At 33.3% G+C, this 22486-nt stretch overlaps 1 protein-coding gene across 2 annotated transcripts in view; it reads right to left on the bottom strand.

The window, feature by feature from the left end:
- CSMD3 (CUB and Sushi multiple domains 3) overlaps window positions 1–22486 on the bottom strand; it is a 1174336-nt gene that overhangs the window by 373880 nt on the left and 777970 nt on the right. For both annotated transcript variants that reach the window (XM_072734033.1, XM_072734032.1), the window contains 4 exons: window positions 20709–20897; window positions 11055–11171; window positions 4514–4729; window positions 2517–2705 (listed from right to left, as the gene is read on the bottom strand). In XM_072734033.1, the coding sequence (XP_072590134.1) occupies window positions 2517–2705; window positions 4514–4729; window positions 11055–11171; window positions 20709–20897 (711 nt within the window). The remainder of the gene's footprint in view (window positions 1–2516; window positions 2706–4513; window positions 4730–11054; window positions 11172–20708; window positions 20898–22486) is intronic.

Here is a 22486-nt window from a genome sequence, read left to right as displayed (position 1 = left end):
ATTTTAAAAGTCATTCTATTTGAAGTAATGTTTCTTTGTATCTGGTCACTTAAATGTACACCTACAATAGAATTTATTAAAGTCAATAGGTTTAATTGTAAATTTCAATAAGCTTAAACACAAGCACAGCTAATTTGAAAATGTGGAGAAAAATCCCATGGCAATAATTTGCTTTCTAAATTTGTCTACAGGGTGATTTTATTTTATCCTTCCCATTAAAGATTTAAAAACAAATAAACCTAGTCTCAAAGAAATACGATAATAAAACAAAAATGAATTTAAAGGTTTTTTTTTTTTTGCCAAGTCAGAGTTTTGTAAATCTATTAAAATTTCTCATAAATATGAACTAAACCTTAAAAATCTACGTGCAAACAATTTCTTAAAGTGTGTAATTTCCTGGTGTGTATTTGATGCTTTGAGAGAAAATATTAACTCTGACCTAGAGTCAGTCCTCATAGAGTTTTTCAAGATTCACCTTCCTCTAGACCTTTTTGAGATAAAACCCTCTAGTGAGAAAAACTTGCATTTTAGAATATGAAAAACTTCATACAAATCATGGTTCTGTCACTTGATGATCTTGGGCAAGTTATTTCAAATCTCTAAGGCTCAGATTCTTCTGATGAAAAATGGTGGTGGTGGAGGAAGAGTGGGTAGTAGGATAATAACAACAGGATTATAGTAAGGATTAAATGAGATAACTATATATGAAAGAGCCAAGTAGACCCTCATAAATGTTAGTGTTTTATGAAATGGAATTCATTCCCTACTATAGCTGGTTTTATAAACTAAATTGATAGGCTGAGTAGATACCAGATTATATTTCATATGAGTTATAATAACATCTAAATTCTGAATCCTTTCTATATTCCAGAAATTATATTAGGTATCTGACTGGCATGGCTTATCTCTTTTAATCCTCCTAACTAACTCATAACAATGAACTAGCTACTACTGTTATAACTGATTTACAGATGGAAAAAAATGAAGTTTAGAAAAATGAATTAACCCAATATCAAATGACTACCATCTAAATTCGGACATTCAATAGCCTTCACTTGGATTATTCCCAAGATTCTCATTAACTAGTCTTTGAAAATATGCACAACAAGCAAAAATGGAAAGGGGACAACTCAGGTAAAGGGAGGGATTCAAAACCTGGCTACAGCAGGAAAAAAAAAACAGAAAACAAAAAACAAAACAACAAAAAACCCAGAGAAATTGCATTCTATGTAGCTTCCTGAAAAAGATGCTCTGAGAGTGTGACTGCTCATCACCTTCCAACTTCAAGCCTCTGTGGTTGCTTGTGCTATTTCTATAAAAGCCTAGGATTTTAAAAAGAAATTTCATCTGTTATATATCATCCTGTCTGTTATATAACCCACAGAGGCTGTGAAAACAATCTCATCACTATAAAAGTCTTCAGACCCACATTAACCTGGAAGATCATAATTTTTTTACTTGATTTGGGGATCCACCAGAATATCCACATTTTATACCCTGGATAATATATTAGTAAGTCACAGAGGGCATCCTGCTCATTCTAAATTTCATCTGTAGGCATTTTGCCTCCATAGAAATGACAAGGTCTTGAACCACAGATCAAATCTCTAACAATTTTCCTGATTTTGTAGCATATTAAACTTACATAGATCTGTGACCTACAATTACATTTACAATTAAAGTAAATTCAAATTAAGTGCTTTTGAGAGTTTCAACAGCTTTATAAAATAATTACAAAATGACCATTTGTATCTTCTTCTGTCATATAAACAAGTACTGACAACCACTAAATGGCTAATGACCTGAAGAAATTTTTGTCTCCTTATCTCCTACTTTAAATAGGAAATGACTTAAATCTTAATCGAAAATCCTTCATTTTCCCTACAGAATTTTACTTTATTTTTCTTTTTATCAGTTAAATTTCCAAAGACTGGGATGGTGATTCTAAACTTTCAATACTTTAATTATTGTTATTCTTTATTTCACAACACAAAATGAATTGCCATCTTAATTCATTTATCATAATAGGTCCATATATTGATTATATACATTGAGTCAATACATGACTTGATAGCCTTTAAATTATCTATTATTTATTTGACACATTTTCCTTCATAGTCATCTTTTATGAATGTGAATCCTAAATTATAAATTATTGCCAAATCTTCCGTCATAAGTCATGGGAAATCATCAGTAGAATATAAGATGATAATTTTCTGTAAACTCAGAAAATGTGATTATCTATCTATCTATTTTTATATCACCTATTTATATATCTATTGATTCCTTATCCCTGTCATCTGAAAACAAATTTAGAAGCATGGTTACTTAAATGGAGCAGTTGAGAAGTTAATTGAGGTACACCAGATTGCCAAGTGAAAAACAAAAATTGAACTAACTAGTACAAAATAAATGAAGAAATTCAACAGATTATAAAAGAACAAAGGGTGTATAACCATGCAACTCCATGGACAGTGACTACACATACAAGCAAATGAAAGCAGCTGACCACGTACCCACACACCTTGGCAGAGGTGCACTCCACACTCGTCGGCCACCACCAAGACAGGTGATCTCGGATGTCCCTTCCAGTCTGTAACCTGATGAGCACGAGAAGGTCAGAGTGTCACCAACCCCAAAGTTGAACCCAATTCGGTTACCATATTGAGGAATTCCAGGATCTTCACAAGGTTCGAGGTTATATTCTGTAAATTAGATGGAGAGGAGGACAAAGAAAATGATAGTATTCATTTTTAAGGGCACATTGCTATTGTTTGCAGACTGGATTCTATTGGGCTCAGTCAGACATTTAAAAAATGATGTTGTGTGTAATTATGGAAACATGCTAATGACACACATACTTTTCTTCTTTTGTGAAAGATCGAATAGCTTGATAAGTACTTTTATGTGTGAAATTCAATACAGATGAGAAAATGTCACCTTCTTAGTGATAAATTGAAAATTTAGCTATTTATCTCATATTCTTTCTTCTGCATTAGAAACATTTCCATTTCACCGATTTTGACTTATAATAATAGCATAATAGATGCATATTTTCAAACACAAAATAACATTTGGGATGAAATCATTAGCACTTTTGAAATGCATTTTACTTAATGGTTTTAATCTAAATGACAAAGGCTCTTATGTCTCTCCTCTACAAGGAGTTCAATTAATCCATATTCTGAAAAACACAGAACTTCAAAGGCAATGGTTTATGTAAGACTGAAGTGCCCACACACTGAAAATTGTTACTTTATACATTTATACAAGAAAATTTCCCTAAGCAATGAATGAGCACCATGAAAATAAACAGCTAAACACTCTTCAGGGTATAAGAGAGTAGAGTTGATTAAACAACAATATTATAATTTATATAGCATCCTAAGAAGAAGTAGCTTTGTTAAAACTATTTCCAGAGCATGTACTTACCTTGTAATTGCAATGGAGAACAAAAGGGATTGTTCCATGTTGATGAGCTATTATTTTTATTGTTTAAAAAATTTATTTGGACATACTTTTAAACTTCTAGGTTAAAATCGATTATACTCATGTGCTATATTATTTTAGAAGACAAGTATTTCCATGCAAATATAGAGCGAGAACTGAAAACAAGGTTAGCTTTTGTCTGATTTTATATGTACATATAAATTATATAGAAATAAATATATATAATTATAATATTACACTTTTAATGTTAGCAAGTGGACATAAGATTTACTTATTAATTTGTTTCTGTGTTAAGAAGTAACTACTGGCCTTATTATTCCATTCAACTAGAAAGTAGAACTACCTGATAGAAAAACTTTTTTTTTAATAGAAAAAAATTTATTCACTTTAATTGTATAAAATTTTCCCCCTGTAATCCAAATTATGTTTTCTCTAGATGAGATTATTCTAGAATAGAGGGATAACTACATTAATTTTTTCTATATCATTTATTTCCAAAGTACTAAATTAAATTTATATTAACCTTGGCCTGTATATTATGTCTTTTCCAAGAGACATAAAATCAGAACATCACTGGCCCATGTTCATTTGAGTTTAATTAAAATTTTAAAACATATCTTTTCCTTTTTTATAGATTTTATTTATTTATTCATGAGAGACACAGAGATAGAGAGAGGCAGAGAGAGAAGCAGCCTCCATGCAGGGAGCCTGATGTAGGACTCGATCCTAGGACTCTAGGATCACACCCTGAGCCAAAGGCAGACATTTAACAGCTGAGCCACCCAGGCATCCCTAAAATATAGCATTAAATTTCTATTTTAAGTTCATGAAGCATTTTAGCTAGTTTTGCCCTGTTACTTAGAGTAGACTTTTAGGAAAGTCATTTATTTTTTGCTTTTGTATAAAGGTTCCCTTTAATACTACCATAGACAATCTTCAAGATATTCACACTTTCCTTAACATTGGTTGACAGATATTTATTTGCTTTTTTAAATCATTTCTGTTATTTTTCCCTTTCTTTTTTTATACTATAAAAACAGACTTTTAAAATTTATTTTCTTACCAGAGAATGTAATATTGAATCCTTCGTATGATATTGAAAAATCAGAAATGAAGCGCAATTGAGCTCTGAAATTTCCATAGAGACCAGCATTGATTGTTGAAGGAAGTTCTGAACCAGTAAGGCGTGCCAGTGGTTGGGTAAAACTACCATTCTCTGTGATCAGTAAATAGTCATGATGGTCTTCCAAATGGAAGGTGTGAAAGTTGAACTGTACACCTATTGAGAAAAGAAGAAAATTAGACTCACAAAGTATATCTGTAAGACACAGAGAGATACCAAAGTAACTGAAGCCAGGACTCTTCTTGTAATTAAACTCTCTGGAAATAAAAAGTACTGCTATGAAATACTCCAGGTGTGTCATCTAATAAAATCTTTTTTCCCCCCCTGTAGCTTATAAGACATGTAGCGAGTCATATTTTGGAAACCAAAGCCTGAAAAGATATCACTTGAGTTTTCAGAAAATTTTGAGTAAAATTCACATGCTTTATTTATAATAGCAGTGCAGCTTTCTGGCAAATACTTTACATGCCTCCTTCATTTCCTTCTGCAATCTTCTAAAACACATAAACAGTGTTTAGTAATACAACACCCAACTTCCACAAATGCTTAATTGCAGAAGAGAAATGTAGAGTAGGCATAGGAAGGAACTGTTTGGTAAGTGAATATAGTTATTTATTTCTTTTTCATATGCTTCAACCTGTGTACATCATATACTGAAAATTCAGATCGTTGAAATTTCACAAAGTAAACTTATCTTTGCAAATATAATCTGAAACGATAGACACAACATTACTGACGGCAGAACCTCTTCCATGAAACTTTCTCTCACTTCACTTTGCCAAAAGTAACTACTCACTCAACTTCTAGAAACACAGGCTAATTTTGCTACCTTATATAAATGGTTTGTAGTTTTATATAATGGATTCATATAATACATACTCTTTTGTTGAGTTTTACTCAACATTAGGTATGCGAGATTTATCTCTGTTTCTGTGTGTGGTTGTGAATTGTTTATTTTCAGTGATGTATACCATGGCATTTCATTTTGCAAAAACACTGCATTCATGTATCTGTTCAACATTTGACAATCACTTAAGTACTTTGTGTTTTAGCCTGAATGTAGATGGTACCATGATTATTCAAGTATGTCTTTTGAAGAATATATATTTGTTGGGGAATTATCTAGGTGTGGAATTACTGGGTCATTATCCCTTAGGGGTCATTAATAGCAGCTTTAATAGATACTGCTTTACAAAGTGGCTGTGCCAATTTATATTTCCATTGCCATATCTGGTTGCTTTATACCTTTGTCAATGCTTGAGGTTTTTTTGTTTTTTTTTTTTTTTCATTATTCTATTCTGGTGAGTGTGGTGTGGCATTGCATTGTGGTCTCACATGAGTTTCTGATGTTGTCTAGAACAGATATTAAAAACTAAAGATTATACACACATACACACACACCACTCATACTTCGGGCAAGGTATTAAGTGAAGTAACAGATGACTATCACATTCACCTTTCCCTTGAAGTGTTTTCTTTTTTTACATTAAACAAAAAAAGATTCATCAAAATATTTATTAAAGAAATAAAAAAAACAGAATACGGTAAGTAACATTTTTTAGCATTATTCATTGATATTTTAGTTCAAAATCCTTCGAATATTCATTGTTTTTTTTAAACAAAGCTATAAAATGAAACCAAACAAATACCCTGAAAACATAAGCAATCATAAGACAAGGTTATTACCAAAACAAAAGACAAGGTTATTACTGCAAAACAAGGTTATTACCGCAGAATGGACCAGTGATTTGGTCTCAGAAAAGATTAGAAATGTACAAAAACACTATTTTTCAAATTCTTCTTCAAAATGTGAGGTTTTTCCCTCCCCACAATGATCAGGAATATAAGAACCCCTTTAAAAGGAGTTCAGAAATTGAGTCAGTCTTTCAAATGTTCTTCAGTATAAAAGTGGTAATTGACACTCACCAGATGCTATTAAGAATATAGTATAGATATGGCAAGAAGATGCTTTGTCATCTACATTAACTGCTATCTAAGTGTAAAAAATAACCTGAGTGGAATTTCAGGTTAGTCAATTTGATTTTTACAATATAATAAAGCTAAGAAAAAGTCATTAGAGAATAGGAGAGTAGATGAACAAGAGATGAGAAAAATGTTGTTCTGCATATAATTTATATATTTTTAGAAAAATGTGTTTATTCTGATATACATTGAACTAATACGTGGGAAAATTAAAAATTCTGTTAGATCATGGTGCTAAGAAGCCCACTGTTGAGGATAACATTGCCTTCCTGAGACTTACTTTCTTCATTTGTAAAATGAGTTTCTGGGGGGATTTTAAGTTTAAATGGGATGATATATAGGAATGACTTGGCACAGTGCTTTGCATAGAAGACGTGTTCAGCATTTGTTAACTATTGTTATTGTTCAACATGCGAGCTGATTGTTTTGTGGATTTTTTTGTCACTCAGTCCAGGCCAGCCACTTTATAAAAGGAAACTTCTGTTTATCAGATTATGGTGGTTTTTTTTTTCAGATTATGGTTTAAATAATAAAATCTGTTTTCACTACTGCACCATATTGTTAAGACCTTCAAAATTCTGCTAAGGTCCTGAAACCAAGTAAGGAAATTATATTAAGAACCTACTATACTCTAGGCATTATGGAATGTAGAGATTTAGAAGACTGTAAAAAACTCCTGGTCTATCTAAGGGAAAGGATACCTAAACCAATGGTTCAAACTTTCTGCTAAGTGCCCTGAAAGTGACTAAGTCAGCAGAACACAGTATGGACAAGTCAGTACAGGAGCACAGAAATAGAAACAACCAACTTGTCAAAGGGGTCAGCAGAAGCTTCCGAAAGCAGTGACCTTCAAAAGTGAGCAGAATTTGGTGAAGGAGCAGCTCCAAGACAGACATTTCAGGAAGAAGGACACACAATTTTAATAGGGCGGTGGGTATTTGAGACATAGTGAGAAAAAGTCAGTTTTCAACATCCTGGTATCTTCTCATAAGAATGAACATTGAGGAAGCCCTATGAAGGCAATTACTGTACCAGACATATGTGTAAAGACTTGGCCTTAAAGTCAAAATATTATAAATACCTAGGTTTCAGTTATAGTCATGCCACCAACCATGACATTGAGGATGCTATACAGACCTTTGTGTCTTTTTTCCAATCTTTAAATGAACGGGATTATACTAGACTATGCATTATCTAAGGACAATTTCACCCTTAAAAGCCTAAGGTTTTTTATGGGGTGTCTAGGTGGCTCAGGCAGTTAAACATCTGCCTTCAGGTCATGATCCCTGGGTCCTGGGATGGAGCCCCACGTGCATTGGGATCCCTGCTCGGTGGGGAGCCTGTTTCTCCCTCTCCCTCTCCCCCTGCTTGTGCTTTCTCTGTCTCTGTTAAACAAATAAATAAAATCTTTAAAAAAAAGTCTAAGGTATTTTGTCTTGTTTTCTTTTGTTTTTAATGCAGTCCCCCCACCCAGGTCTCTAGTAGACTAGAACATATAATTAGCATCTTGATTTCTGCAATATGTTTAAGGAAAATCTCTTCTGGTGTCGTTGTAAAGAAGAGCAATATAGGCTGAATGATACTATAGTTAACTGAGTTTGAAACAACTGTATGTATTCAAACACCCTGACTTAGTGTTAAGTGGTGAAGAGGTTGCTGATGGTATATTTGAAGTTTCTTTTATCTTAAATATTTGGATATTTAGATCTGTTCTGTTAAGATTTTTATAAACCCCTAAAGTCTTGATGATTCTTGATTAAATTCCCAGAATTACTTAGGAAAATTCTGTTTATGTAAATATAAATGAAATGTAAATTGCTTCAAAATAATCTCACAAAAATTCTGGGCAAAAATTAAAAGGGGTAATACATAAAAAGAAAACATAAGAGGGGTAAATATAAAAGCCTGATGTGCCCTCCACTATGGCTATGCAATCAGGATAAAGGTAAAAGGGTCAATCCAAGTTTAAGGAAGTAGAAGAGATGTAAGTAAAACAAACAACAAACAAACAAAAAGAATTATGGAGAGTCTTGATGAAGACACATACCAGACAATGAAATATATAGATATAGGTAGAGAGGTAATGTGGTTTCAGAAGAAGAGTACTTATATGTAGTCATAGGATGTAAATTCAAGTTCTTTGTCCAATCTTTACAGGCACTAAGTCTTTGAGTGTAAACAAATAACCTCTAGTGACTTCAGATTCTTATTTATAAAATGCAAGTAACACCTTCACTACTTCACGAGTCATTTGAAAGTTCCACTGATCCTTGATAACACCAACTTAAAAAAAAAATGTCTTGCACTGAAGATAGAAAAAAATCAACTGCACAAATACAGAATTTTAGGATTTGGGCTTACTTTAGGTTAGTACTATGACACAACAGCATAAAAGTTAACAAAAGCAAGTATGTACAGACTTCATTAATGGAAATACTTTGTGGAGTTAAATAATGCCATAGAGTGTTTTGTTCTGGGAAAACATGTTAGAAGGATAATGCTATCCCTGGATATCAATAAACTGGAACACATACAGAAAAAGGTGGTTAGAATGGTGATGACAGTAAAAATATCTTAGAATAAAAAAATGATGGAACTGAGGTGATCAGTCTGGGAAGAAAAAGCTGGGGGTAGCAGACATGAAAAGCATGATGGGCACAGAATAGTGACTTGTTATAGTGTAGAGTTCGGGTGGAGAAAGGATTAGATTGTTTTTGTGGGTTTTCTTTATTTTGTCTAACTCCAGAGGGCAAAACAAGGATAACAATTGCAGAATAATTTTCAAACAATTACAACCATACAAAAATTGAGCAAGTTTTCCCAAGGAATAAGGTTGCCATCAACACAAGTGTCAATATCAGGCCAGTTCATCATATTTCTGAGACACTATAGAAAGAAACTGGTGTACGGGGTGAGAGATTAGACTGTATTACCTTGACAGTGTCTCCCAACTTTAAGAGATTATCCTTCACATAACTTTGGTTACACTCTGGAATAGTTGTACTTCCAACAAATTTAGTTGGCTCTTACAGAGAAGCATCTAAATCTGCATTTCTTGCCATGTAAATACAGATTTAATTAACACTTGCAACCTGTGAAGATGCAAAACCTTAAGTGTTAATTAAACCTCTATTTACATAGCAAGCAGTATGTAGCCCTCCATTTTCTTGTATAATACAAGGAAGCTTATTTTAAACTCCATTAATCCACTGCTGCTGGAATAATGGGATGCTCTGGTTAACTTCGAGCAAAGAGTCTTGTATTATGCAGAACAAAACCCACAGTTTACAGAAGTCTTCTACTTTGTTCCTGCTGTTCAATACCAGAATGCTCATTTTAACTTTTTTTCTCTATAATATTTAATTTCATCATGATAAGAACTCCAATAGAATCTTCACCCTCAATAAAATAATATATAATTTTAATAAAGCCAAACTTCATTTGCAAGAACACTAAATTCAAATGTACCAAACATAAGCTTTGTTTATGTTAAAAAACATAAAAAAAAATTGTAATAGCATCCTTTCCTTGCTAGGATTTTTAAAAAAGATTAAAAATTGTAATAGCATCCTTTCCTTGCTAGGATTTTTAAAAAAGATTTTCTATAGTAAAATCAATCAATAAGTATGATATAATAGTAAAAACCGATGGGAATGATTTAATGATAGAGTTAAAAGAAAAATTACTTCTCCAAAGCAGTTATTCAAATGAATAAATGAACTCTTTTTAAAAGATTAGGATATAGAGATTTTTAGGTCAATAATTTTAATCCATTTTTGATTTTGATATGTTAGGATGACCATTTTACTGCTAAGGTGTTGCCTCAATCACTTCTATTTGCTAGTTCGTTAGTTTGGTTGTATAGCATGCGTGAACCATATTTAGTTCTACAAGGCCTTTCACTTATTTGTTCAAAAGACATCTATTAACATCTACCACTGGCACAGTGCAATTTTACACTCCCCATCAATTCTGTGAGATATATTTGCAGTTCTGACAGAAAACCGAGACACAAGTATTTCTAGAATGGTTATAAATTCATACGAAGAGTATAATTACAATAAATAATCATAAACATGTTAAAAGCAATGCATATAAATATGTTTGCTTTACAACTGGCTCAGCACTTCAGATCATCTTCCAATTTCCTTTTGAACTTTTGAAATCAACCTCTTAACACTATGCCAGAGAACAAAAGCCATCCTGTTTGAGATTTTTGTTGATATGAAAATTCCAAATAACATTAATTTAATACATCAAAAGAAAATAAATATCTTTTACATTATCATTCTGGCAGAAACATAAGCATATTATAATACTATGGAAAAGTAAATATAATCTGCTGCTGCGGTTACTCAAACTGGATTTTGTGTTAGCATATTTTAGTCCTGATCTGTTTTTGCTCATGCAAAATGACATTGTAAAGGACAATGAAATAAAAATAGATGCAATGAAAATTCAGAAGATAGTCCAATTATCATTGCATGAGGCAAATTACCTTTTCCATGAGTTACATCAACAGTCCATGTACAATTCAGAGAATTTGGATAAAATTCCGGGTAACCAGGTGATAAGATTGTTCCACTAGGCCCTCTAACATCTCCTCCACATAATGCTGAAAATACAAAGAAATACAGTCATGTGATCAGTCATAGTTAGAGAGGCAGAGGCTGAACAAATCTCTCCTCTCTTGAAATAGAATGAATCTGATTTTCTTTGCTTAAGCTACTTCTCGGTAATAACAGGAGTGTGTAAAAGACCTCCTCCAATACTAGGGAACAGTTTCATCCACTGCAGCTCTAGAGAAGCAAAAGGTATGCAACAGCCTCTGAGAATTAGCCACAAGATAACGTAGCTCATCTTCCCACATTTGAATTTGAAGTACATACTTATCTTACACATTTCTAATTATAACTAACATTTGCATAAATTGGTCATAAATTAAACATGAGTAATTAATTGTTTAGCAGCCCCACTTTTATTAAGCTTTAAGGAAACGAATTGTTAATTATGCAGAATCATTTCTTTTAGATTCCTAAAGGGGTATGTGTCATTTCTCATATAATTCTTTTTAAAACAGTGAGCTAAGCTGCAAAACTTTTAAAGGCTATGTCCGCAATTCTCCATTTCTTAGGGTTATATCAGGAACAAGCAGGAATGTGTGAGAAGCTAAAACTTCTAAATAAATATTCTGAGATAAGAAAAATAAATATATGTTTAATAATGTAGGTCAAATAAATTTAAATTTGATTCAATGTTCATTTTTTAAGAACAAATCATAGTTTAAAATGTCTTCTATCACATTCAACAACCATCAGTGGTTATGCTATACCAGATAATTTTATCAGCATTAAAAATTAAAGGAGACAAAGATATAGCCAAGTAAGAATGTATATTGTAATGGAAACAGAAAGGTATGGACTCCTTATTCTACTCCATGTGGAGATGTCAGCTCTCATGGCGAAGGTAATAAGAACTGTGAATGCAACATATGGTCTTGTCTGCTCTGATCCTTGCTTAAGCAACTTCCCTGGAACACAGAAAGGTGAGACTTGGCCTTATGCTTTTCCATGATTTCTTCCAAGTAACGGTGTTGAGAAGAGTCAAGGCAATCTGGTTACTATTCTATACTGACCTGACTAGAAATACATTGTCTGCAATTCCTGTAAGTATCTAAGCATGCAGGCTTGAACTCACACACACACACACACACACACACACACACACACACACACACACGCGGAACATTTACATATGTATACAAAATTAAAATCCACTTCTCCCTTTGCTATTTCTTTTACTCCACCAAGGAGTAAAGGCAGGTCCTTTACAAGTACCTCTCTAGGTACTTATAGATAGCCTCCCTAAGGCTAAAATAAATCCATGCTTCCAATCTCATTTATTACCAATACATTGGAATAATATGCATGGTTTGCTACTTTAGGCTTCTATTTAGATCCCGCATGGGCTTTCACTGGCAACTATTATTACTGAACCTCTCAAATTTCCTTTCAATTTTTAAAAAAGTCTCATTGTGTTTTTGTGATCATTTAAGAGTTAGGTATACCATTTCTACTGTATCTTGCTGATAATGGTGGTGCTAAGTTGACCTGCTTTTATTTCCCTTGTAACGCATTCTACTTGACACAGTACTGTATTTTTTGTTAGACTATTTTTACATATGTCAATCTATTCCCAATACACTCTGTTTTATTTTATTCTCCATTATGAGAGTCACACACACACAAAAAATACAAAATAGTATGAATTTGTTGAGTGAAATGTGATGCGTGAAGATGCTTTACCATTTGAAAGGACTATATTACATACAGCTAGAGTAAAACTCAGTGAACAGAAGAGTCAAAATTAAGTGAGTCAAATTAATTAGTTAAATACAGAAAAGAAAGATGTGAAATTTGTTTTCAGTGCATCAGACATGTGCCCCTATGCATGCATGTGTATAACCACTGTGTGTATAGGATAGAGAGCATGGAAGACACATACATATGCATGCTTAATAATAAAAACACTATGTCTTATTTGAAATAAACTAAAGCTAAACAAATAGAGAATAAAATCATTGCAATTAAAAAAAAGAACTTGTAGGGGGAAAACTCTTCTACACGTCAGCATTCTTCTGAATAAATCTGCTTTGTCAAATCTTTCTCTACTTGGAGAATTTCTTGAGAATTTTCTGTCTGCCAACTATACCTACCACATCTGTGTTAAAGGCAGGACATTAAGGACACATTCTGTAAATTAATAAAGTTAAGTAACCATGAACACTTTAAAATATTTAGTAAGAATGATCAATAACTAACATACTAGTAGTGAACATGTATATTGAGACTTTGATTATAAGCAGGTGATAGAGTGCATTTTTATGACACAGTGGAAGTTTCTGTTATTTTAGAATATTAGTCGTAGATAAAGGCCTTGAAAGGAACTGATTTGAAGATAGAATTTCTTTTTTTTTTAATTTTTTTTTTAATTTTATTTATTTATGATAGTCACAGAGAGAGAGAGGCAGAGACACAGGCAGAGGGAGAAGCAGGCTCCATGCACCGGGAGCCCGACGTGGGATTCGAACCCAGGTCTCCAGGATCGCACCCTGGGCCAAAGGCAGGCGCCAAACCGCTGCACCACCCAGGGATCCCGAAGATAGAATTTCATAGTAAATTATGGGGAAAGATTGTGATTTAGGTTTTTTTTTTTGAAAGATGAAACTAAAAATATGAAAATATGTGTATTTTATACCTTCATAAAATGTAGGGTAAAATTTTGTCTACTCACTACTTTGTAGCAAAAGCAAAACAATCACTCATACTGAACTTACAACATAATAGGCACTATCCAGAAGACTAATTTTTATTAACTCAACCCCCTAACAACCCAAAGAGATAAGTACTGTAAGTATTCAGTTTACAAATGAAAAGGCAAGTATGGAGGGAATTCTAGGAGTCTAGTTCCAGAGTCTGTGATCTTATGCTGACTCTTAAATCGAGTGTTGATTTTGTTTTTACAAGCTATTTTTTCTACAAAAAATATATATGTGTATATAGCAAGCTATGACATTCTTCACTTATGTTTACTTTTTGCATTCCCCTGCGAACATTAAATCTATATAACAATTATCCAAGGAGATAAGGCACGTGGGTGGCTCAGTCAGTGGGTGACCAACTTGATTTTGGCTCAAGTCATGATCTCAGGGTTGTGAGATTCAGTCACCATCCTCACTTCAGACTCTGTGCTGGGCATGGAGTCTGCTTGAGAGTCTCTTTCTCTTTCTGCCTCTGCCTTCCATGACTCCCCACCCCCATTCACACACTCTTGCTCACTCTCTCTCAAAATACATAAATAAAGTCTTTAAAAAAAATCAAGAATATCATTAATTTTCTCAGAGATTCCTTTAATCCTTTTGTATTTGAATCATTGACTTTTTAAAACACCTAATACTTAAATGCATCAGTATTCTTGCCTTTAATTGATTTATATCTTACAAATTCTCATTTGTCAATGGCTTTGTCTGTAATTGAAACAGTCTTCCATCATCAGCAGCCACAGCATCATTTTCATCAACCTAATGAAATCCTTCATCTTTCTAAATGAGATTATTTTACATTGCAAATATTTGGAACTGTATTTGCTTTATATTATTGGCTTTTTGAACAATCACAAGAAATTAACTACACGTGCATTGGTATAATGCATAGTGATAAATGCTAATGCAGATTTGAATTTGATTAATTTTATAAGTGGTTAATTTATTACTGAATATTCTACCGATCTGATGATGTCTACTTACCTAAAGTTCCCTTCCTATTAGAATGCTAAGAAAGCATAAGGGAAAATCAGCCTACTAGAATCAGTCATAGAAGACTAAAATATTAAAATGAATAAAGGAGGTAAATTTTATATGTCATTTTTTTACTTTAAGATAGAACATGGAAGTCAAATATACTGTAAAAATGTAGTATACAGACTAAGAATATTTCTCTGAGAATATTTTTTTAAAAATTCAGTTCAAGGGACTCATTTGTACAGTAAACTTTGTGAGAATGAGAGTGTCTAAAAAGGATGCCATGGATCTCCTGTCCTTTTTCTTTCCTTTTTTTTTGTATATCACCTCTTCTGAAGAAATTCTAATTTATCCCAACAACCTTGCTAATGGATGCCATATGTCTTTGGGGATGCAAACACTTTTGTAACAGATGTAATAGGTTTATATGTTCTTGTGAATGGGAGATAGACAAATTGTGTATCAAGTGAAACACTGCAGAGAAATTAGGGAGTGATGAAATGTATATGAAATAGCCAGTTACTTTATGTTAGAGCAAACATCTGGCAAAGAAAAGCATATAAAAGGACAGAGATGAGTGGCACAGCAAAGTCACAACAATAGCCAAAATTATGAGTTGTGGGCAAATTAGTCAAATATACCATGATTTTGCCATATATGATCACTACTTGTCACGTAAGTATCAATTAGAGTTTTAAAATAGTAAAGTTCCTAAAAAGCCAAGCCCTTGAATGTTATTGCCCAGACTTATAAAATTATACCTTGCTCTTTGTAGTGATAAACACCTGGCAAGCACTCAACTGTCTATAACTGTAACAGACAATTTCTAGACCAGGATGCCTAAAAACATTTTGAGTATTCCAATGGAGCACAAATATAGCCATCTATTACAAATCTCATTATGATTTTTTTGTTTGTTTTTAATTTCAAACTTGTTTTCTTCTATTTCCAGGTATCCTCAATTTGAATTGTAAACCCAAATGAGAAACTATACTTAAGTCCCATGCATGCTTGCTTATCTTGAACCCTTGGATCTTAAACATCAATCCATGTACTCTTTTGCTAGGTTAGTCTATATGCTCAAATCTTCTAGTAATATGGAAGAAATGAGGAAATTATGAGTTTAAATACATTCATTTTGACTTTGGGTTCTGCAACTAATGATCCTGAACTAATTGTACCATCCCCCATAAAATGGCTATATTGTTTATCAAACAAAATGGAATAATTTTAGGGTGAACTTAGAGTGCCAGACAAAAGGTGAAAACAGGGCTTGTCTTAGGCAATTCAGAACATATGGCCCACCCAACTATCTATCAAATAGGGTAGCTATCTTAATTAACAATGTCTAGTTCTTAAAGGGTTGAGTCGTAACAACCATATGACCTCAAATTTACTCCTAGTACTCATGACAACCTTATGTTCTCAGTACATAGACAACATCACTTAGGTGTGAACTTTGACCTACACACTACTCTTGACACTTTCTGGCCAAAGTAGAATGCTATCCTAGCTTTTCTTATCTGACCTTCTCTAGAGCCATTGAAATCTCAGTTCTATGAAAAACACTATAGAGATATTCAATAGTAAGATCCAATAAGCAGCTAATAAAAAGTGTGTGTATGTTTTGATAGAATCTCTGATGGGTCAGAAGATGTCTTTTAAATATTTATGTTAAAGAAACAAGAAGAACATATGGTTCTTGACCTCAAGAATATAATAAGGAAAATAAGAAAATGAGTATAACTATTTCCTACTCCACTAGCTCAAGGAGAATATAGACAGTGGTTTTTTTTTTTTTATGTTCAATAATATTTCTTTCATGGCTACACAGTAAAATTAATAAATATTGATTTAGTGAATCAAAAGATGGTTATAAGTTATCAAAAAAATCCCATAAAAAGCAAAGAACTACAGGGTCTAAGAAAAGTTGAGATTTTGCTCAGATATATTTTCCAGGTAAAGAATAATAAGTCAATGACTTTTAAAAATTGACTAAGATTTTTTTTTAGATTTTATTTATTTATTCATGGGAAACATACAGAGAGAGGCAGAGACAAACGCAGAGGGAGAAGCAGGCTCCATGCAGGAAGCCCAATATGGGACTGGATCCTCAGACGCCAGGATCACGCCCTGGGCCGAAGGCAGATGCTCAACCTCTGAGTCACCCAGGCATCACTGCAAATTGACTAAGATTTTGATACAGGTGAAGGGAGGTCTACAACTTTCTAGTGCAAGGGAAATAAAAAGATGAATAAAGGGCAAGGACAAGAAAATATATATGCAGAATAAAAACATTGGAAGTATTCCGAAAAGTCTGACAAGTATATTTCATTCATTTTTTTAATCAACACAAATTTTTTGAGTACCAACTGTGTGACAGGAGCTACTCTTGGCACTGAGGACATAATAATAAACTTAACAAAGTTCCTGCCATATGGAACTGACATTCTTGTAGAAAAGTGAACAGTAAATATATAAAGCTATTTAGGAGTGGAAAATACTATAAAGAAAAATATGAGTTGCATGACAGTTGTAACTTTGTAGCAAAAGACAGTGTCAGGAGTCCTTAGGTGGCTCAGTTGGCTAAGTGTTCGACTCTTGGTTTTGGCTCAGGTCATGATCTCATGGGTCATGAGATTGAGTTCCCAGTTAGGCTCCTCCGTGTTTAGTGAGGAGTCTGCTTAAGTTTCTCTTTCTCCCTCTGCCCCTCCCCCCACTCACAGGCTCTCTTACTTTCTCTGAAAATAAATAATAAATAAATAAATAAATAAATAAATAAATAAATAAATAAAATCTTTTTTAAAAAGAAAAAAAAAGATAAGATATCAAATTCAGTAAATAGCACAGAATCTAACCGAACCATTTCTTTCTTTTTCTTTTTCTTTTTTTTTAAATCGAACCATTTCTGACTTGAAGTTCAAGTTTCCTTGGTCAAAAATGAAACAAGATGGATTTAAAAACAACCAGTCTTTACTCAGAAACCTGAATATACAGAAAAGAGAAATGAATTCAAAGTACTCTTTCCATCTGACTGAATGGATAGCAAAAAGGATACTGTATTATCTTTTTGTCACATTCTAACTAGTACAGAGTATCCATCAACTATTTAAACAGCTACACAAAATTTTTAAACATGTGGCAGCACTGAGGAAAGAATGCCAAATATATAATTGTACTTTCATTTTAAATAATTTTACTATTTTATTATCATTGTGGAGAATGTGGGTAGGGGCAGTATAATAGTGGACTTAGGTATAGGATATGGATCTAGGCTGCCTGAGTTTTAATCCCCACTCTGCCTGACACGGGGCAGAATACTTAATCTTTATTTGCCTTACTTTTCTCATCTGTTAAGTGGTGATCATAATAGCACTCAACTGATAGAGAATTATTTTGAAAACAAACTCATATATAAAGTTTGTGTATATAAACTATATATACATGTATATATGTATGCATATATATGTGTGTATATGTTTGTGATATATATATATATATATATATATATATATATAATCACCTGTAGCAGTACCAGTAAATAGTAAACTGTCACTAAATGTTAGCTGTTATAACTATAATCACCAACCATTATTATCTAGTTTGCTTTGTAAATCATTTATTATGGGTTGTGAAGACACCACAAGAGTTGATCTATGTGAGAATGAAGCATGCTGGACCTTGAGTATCCAGGCAAACGAGGCCAATCAAGATTACTTTCTTGGATGAGGGAAAGAAATCCAGTTTATTCACTTTTCTTCTTTTTATCCTAGGAAATGTAGAATAGTTTCCTCTGGGGAAAAATTGTAGCTTAGAGAAACAGCCTAATCAAATCACGTTACCAGGTGATGGATAGTTGAGTTCAGTTCAAGTCAATGAAAAATTAAGTAGCTGCTTTATATAAACCTCAGACATGTGGAAAAAAAGGAATAAATTCAGCCCTTGTCCAGTTATCCTCAGAATGAAATGATAATTTAAAAGAGGATAGATTAAGATGGAGGTTCAAAGGGACATGATCTGATCTTTCAAAAAATGATGCCTTGTAAGGATACAGGAAGGGAACAGAAAGAACTGGAAAGGACAGAGTCCACATGGTTAAGGATCATGAATTCCATGATTAGTAATTTGAACTTTCATCTCTAGGTAACAGAAAGCCATTAAGTGTTTTTGACATGAGGTATAATATAAAATAACCCCAGTGTGGAGGATGGAAGGAAGATTGAAAAAATTGACTGGATGTAAGGTTGATTGCAGTTGTACTGGCAAGAGATAATGAAGACCTGGGTTGCTCTCAGGAAAACTAGATCTATTCATTTTTATTATTAATGAAATGTAAGCATGATGGCATACTTGAAATTATTTTTATCCTGATGCTCCTTCTGACATTACCTCCATACTTTTTTATCTTGGTGAACTTACTCATGCCCACCATATGACCTTACCAGGGTTCTGCAAACATAGTACCTTTACACCAATATCTTTTGTCTCAACCATTTTTGTTAAATTCAACCATTCATTTTTGTCTCAACCACAGAAATGGATAAACACATGACCTTGATGAGGTTAGTTGTAATGAGTCCTTCTCTTCTATTCCTTTACCACAGTAACTGGTTCAGGTAGGGACTAATCAGTGACCTTTCCTGGGATTTTTCTAATTGGATCATGGAAGAACACTCATTCTTATCTGATCCTGAAAATATGAGACTGTAAGTCTGCGTGTTCCTGTGAGTGTGTTCTCCATGGCTAAATACCCATGGAGAAAAAGCTGGGCTGCAATTAAAGAGAATTATGTCAAGACACAAAGCAAAAGACACAAGCAAAGCTCAGGTAGAAAATGGATAGAGCTTTTGAATTCATGTTTATAATTAGCTATGAAAAGTATACTACCCCTGCTTTTTCTAAGATTTGAATAAACTACAAATTCTGCTTTTATTTTTTTAAAACTAGTTATAATTGGGATTCTAGACTTACAATCACAAGAATGCTATTATAACTAGTATTGTACCAAATGCAAGGAAGATGTGCTGATGATTCCTAAATCTTGTGATAAAAACAAATTGGCCTGAAGCTGTTACAAAAGGTGATGTCACTTGAAAATGTGATCATAAAATGACGAATGCAACCTTCCCCTTTGAACAAGAATACGTACAGAACTTGGAAATAGTGTTATAAATAAAAATTAAAGCCCAGCATCAAACAGTGCATAGATTTACAATGTGTATGTTTTTTGATAAAACAAGTATGAAAACACTTCTTAAACTTATAGAAGCAGTTTCTTTTACTGTATTTGCACAAAAATGAAGAATTTCTGATTCATTCTCTATAGAAAGAAAGTAGAGGTAAGGACACTGGTAAAATATTCATCATAACCAAGAATTTCCACCACAGAGCAGTCTGGATATGTTGTCATAGTGCTGTGTAACTAGGTGGAATTTGGACTGGTGCATTTTGCCTTGCAAGGTAGTAGGTAATGTTCTATCCTTTCAGTGAATTCATTGATAACCAATTTGACATTTTCGATACTATTTTGTCAAAGGTCCAAGCACACAATATGTACTTAAAATGGTTCCATCAGCACATTTTGAAAATATATATACCATCTTTAGGCATAGGGTAAGTTGGGCTGGTTATCAGTATTTATTCTTTTTTTTTTCTTTTCGAAGTATTGTTGACATATAACGCATTTTTAATTTTGTTAAATTCGTGGTCTGTTAACAAAATTACCAAAATTCAAGATAATCTTTTAAAATATGAAATATTTATAGCTGTATAAAGCCTCACAATTCATAAATACTATATTGATTTATTTTGGTTTATAAATCAGCTTATTTGGAATGTTGAATTAATTCTTACCATCACAGGTTGGAAGTGGATGACTCCACCAGTGGTTTTTTTCACATAGAAGAGGCTCTTCATGGCTTAGCCTATATCCTGGGTCACAACTAAATGAAACAGTAGAACCTATGGAGAAATCATGACCGTAGCGACGGCCATGTACAGGAATGCCAGGGTCCAAGCAAGAATAAGTGTTCACTGTAACACCTAGGAAACAAAGGGAATAGACAAAGAGTAAGTGTGATGGATTCAGATTTGCTAAAATCTATTCCTATTTCTTCAATCAATTGTGAGTTATGATTTTCACAAATAAATTACCATGCTCATAGCTTTATTTAAACAACCTGTAATTGTTTAACAAATTTGTTTTGACATTTCCTACCTGCAAAGCCCACATTCAGATCATTTAGTTATATAAGAACCTAATGAAAATGTATAATTATCAAACTTTATATTATTTAAATTATATATATATATATATATATAATCTATATATATGGTTGCCGGAGTGGCTGAGTTGGTTAAGTGGCCAACTCTTAACTTCAGCTCAGGTCATGATCTTAGAGTCCTGGGATTAAGCCCCATGTCAGGCTCTACATTCAATGGGGAGTCTTCTTGGTATTCTCTCTTTCTGTCTCTCCCTCTGCCCCTCCCCCTGCTCTCATTCTCTCTCAAATAAATAAATAAATCTTTAAAAAATACATAGATATAAATATCAGTGATATATGAAAGTACAAACACCGTACCTTTCTAAATAAAGCAGTACAACTGCTTTGGTGGCTACTTGTCAAGGAAGGGAAATTATACTGAAACAGAAAATGGGTTATATTCCTAAATTCTAGCCCATGTTGTTACTATTATTTTTAGTGTGTTTTGAGAACTATAAATATTATGTTATTGGTATAGTTTTTGCAATCTCCTTGTTTTCAGAGAAAGTTGAGCCAGGTAAATAGTGCCCTGGCAAAGGAATACCATGAAAATCTGGAGTGCACGCAGTGGTAGCACTGCAAATAATCCTTCTCATCACGTTTTGGTCTTCTAGAAAAATAGAAAATTTTAAATGAATTTAATCTAAAAAATAGAAATTCACCAAATACCAAATACGTTTTAAAGTTTTATTAAGTGTAATAATTAAAATTTCATTCTACTGATTTTGGGGTTTGTGAATGGTTGATTTGAAAAGAGTTTGGTTACCATCAGCTGGGGAACTTACTAAGTAGCAAAAACAACAAAAAAGGTCTTTGCCTGTTTGTATCCCTGAAAAGAAAGGGCTTATGATGTTAGAGATTGTTTCACAGTAGTAATTAAACCACGATATTAAATAGAATAAAAATGAGAAGTGATCTCTTATAAACTAATTTGAGCAGAACATTACTGCCTTCAGGCCAGATTTGACCCAAACCAACATCCAATGCATCTTTGATCAACCTCTGCCTCTCTAGCTCTCAGCCTCCACTCTGCCTTTTAGTCACTAGCTTCGTAACTTCAGTTATGGTATTAAGAGCCTATGGGTGACAAACTTGCTGACTGTGACAAAGACACTCTGCCTTGACCATAGCGTCGTCTGGATGCTCTGAATCCTTTTGACTAGGCCTCACCTGTGATCCATTTAGTCCAGTTTTAGCAGCAATCCTGATGGGTCAGTTTACTGAAAATCTTCCTGTCTTGATGTCTGATCAAATTCCTTTTTCCCCACCCTCAATACCTTCTTCAGTCTGACCTGCCTTCAGCAGAAATCCTGTCTGGTGGGTTTAGCCAGATTCCGTTCACCGCTAATGGTCCGCTCATCTTGGCAC

The sequence above is a fragment of the Vulpes vulpes genome, chromosome 13 (genome assembly GCF_048418805.1).
Source record: "Vulpes vulpes isolate BD-2025 chromosome 13, VulVul3, whole genome shotgun sequence".
In the NCBI taxonomy this organism is placed as follows: Eukaryota; Metazoa; Chordata; class Mammalia; order Carnivora; family Canidae; genus Vulpes; species Vulpes vulpes.
Note: the sequence above shows the minus strand (reverse complement) of the source record. Positions and strands in the feature narration are given on the sequence as shown.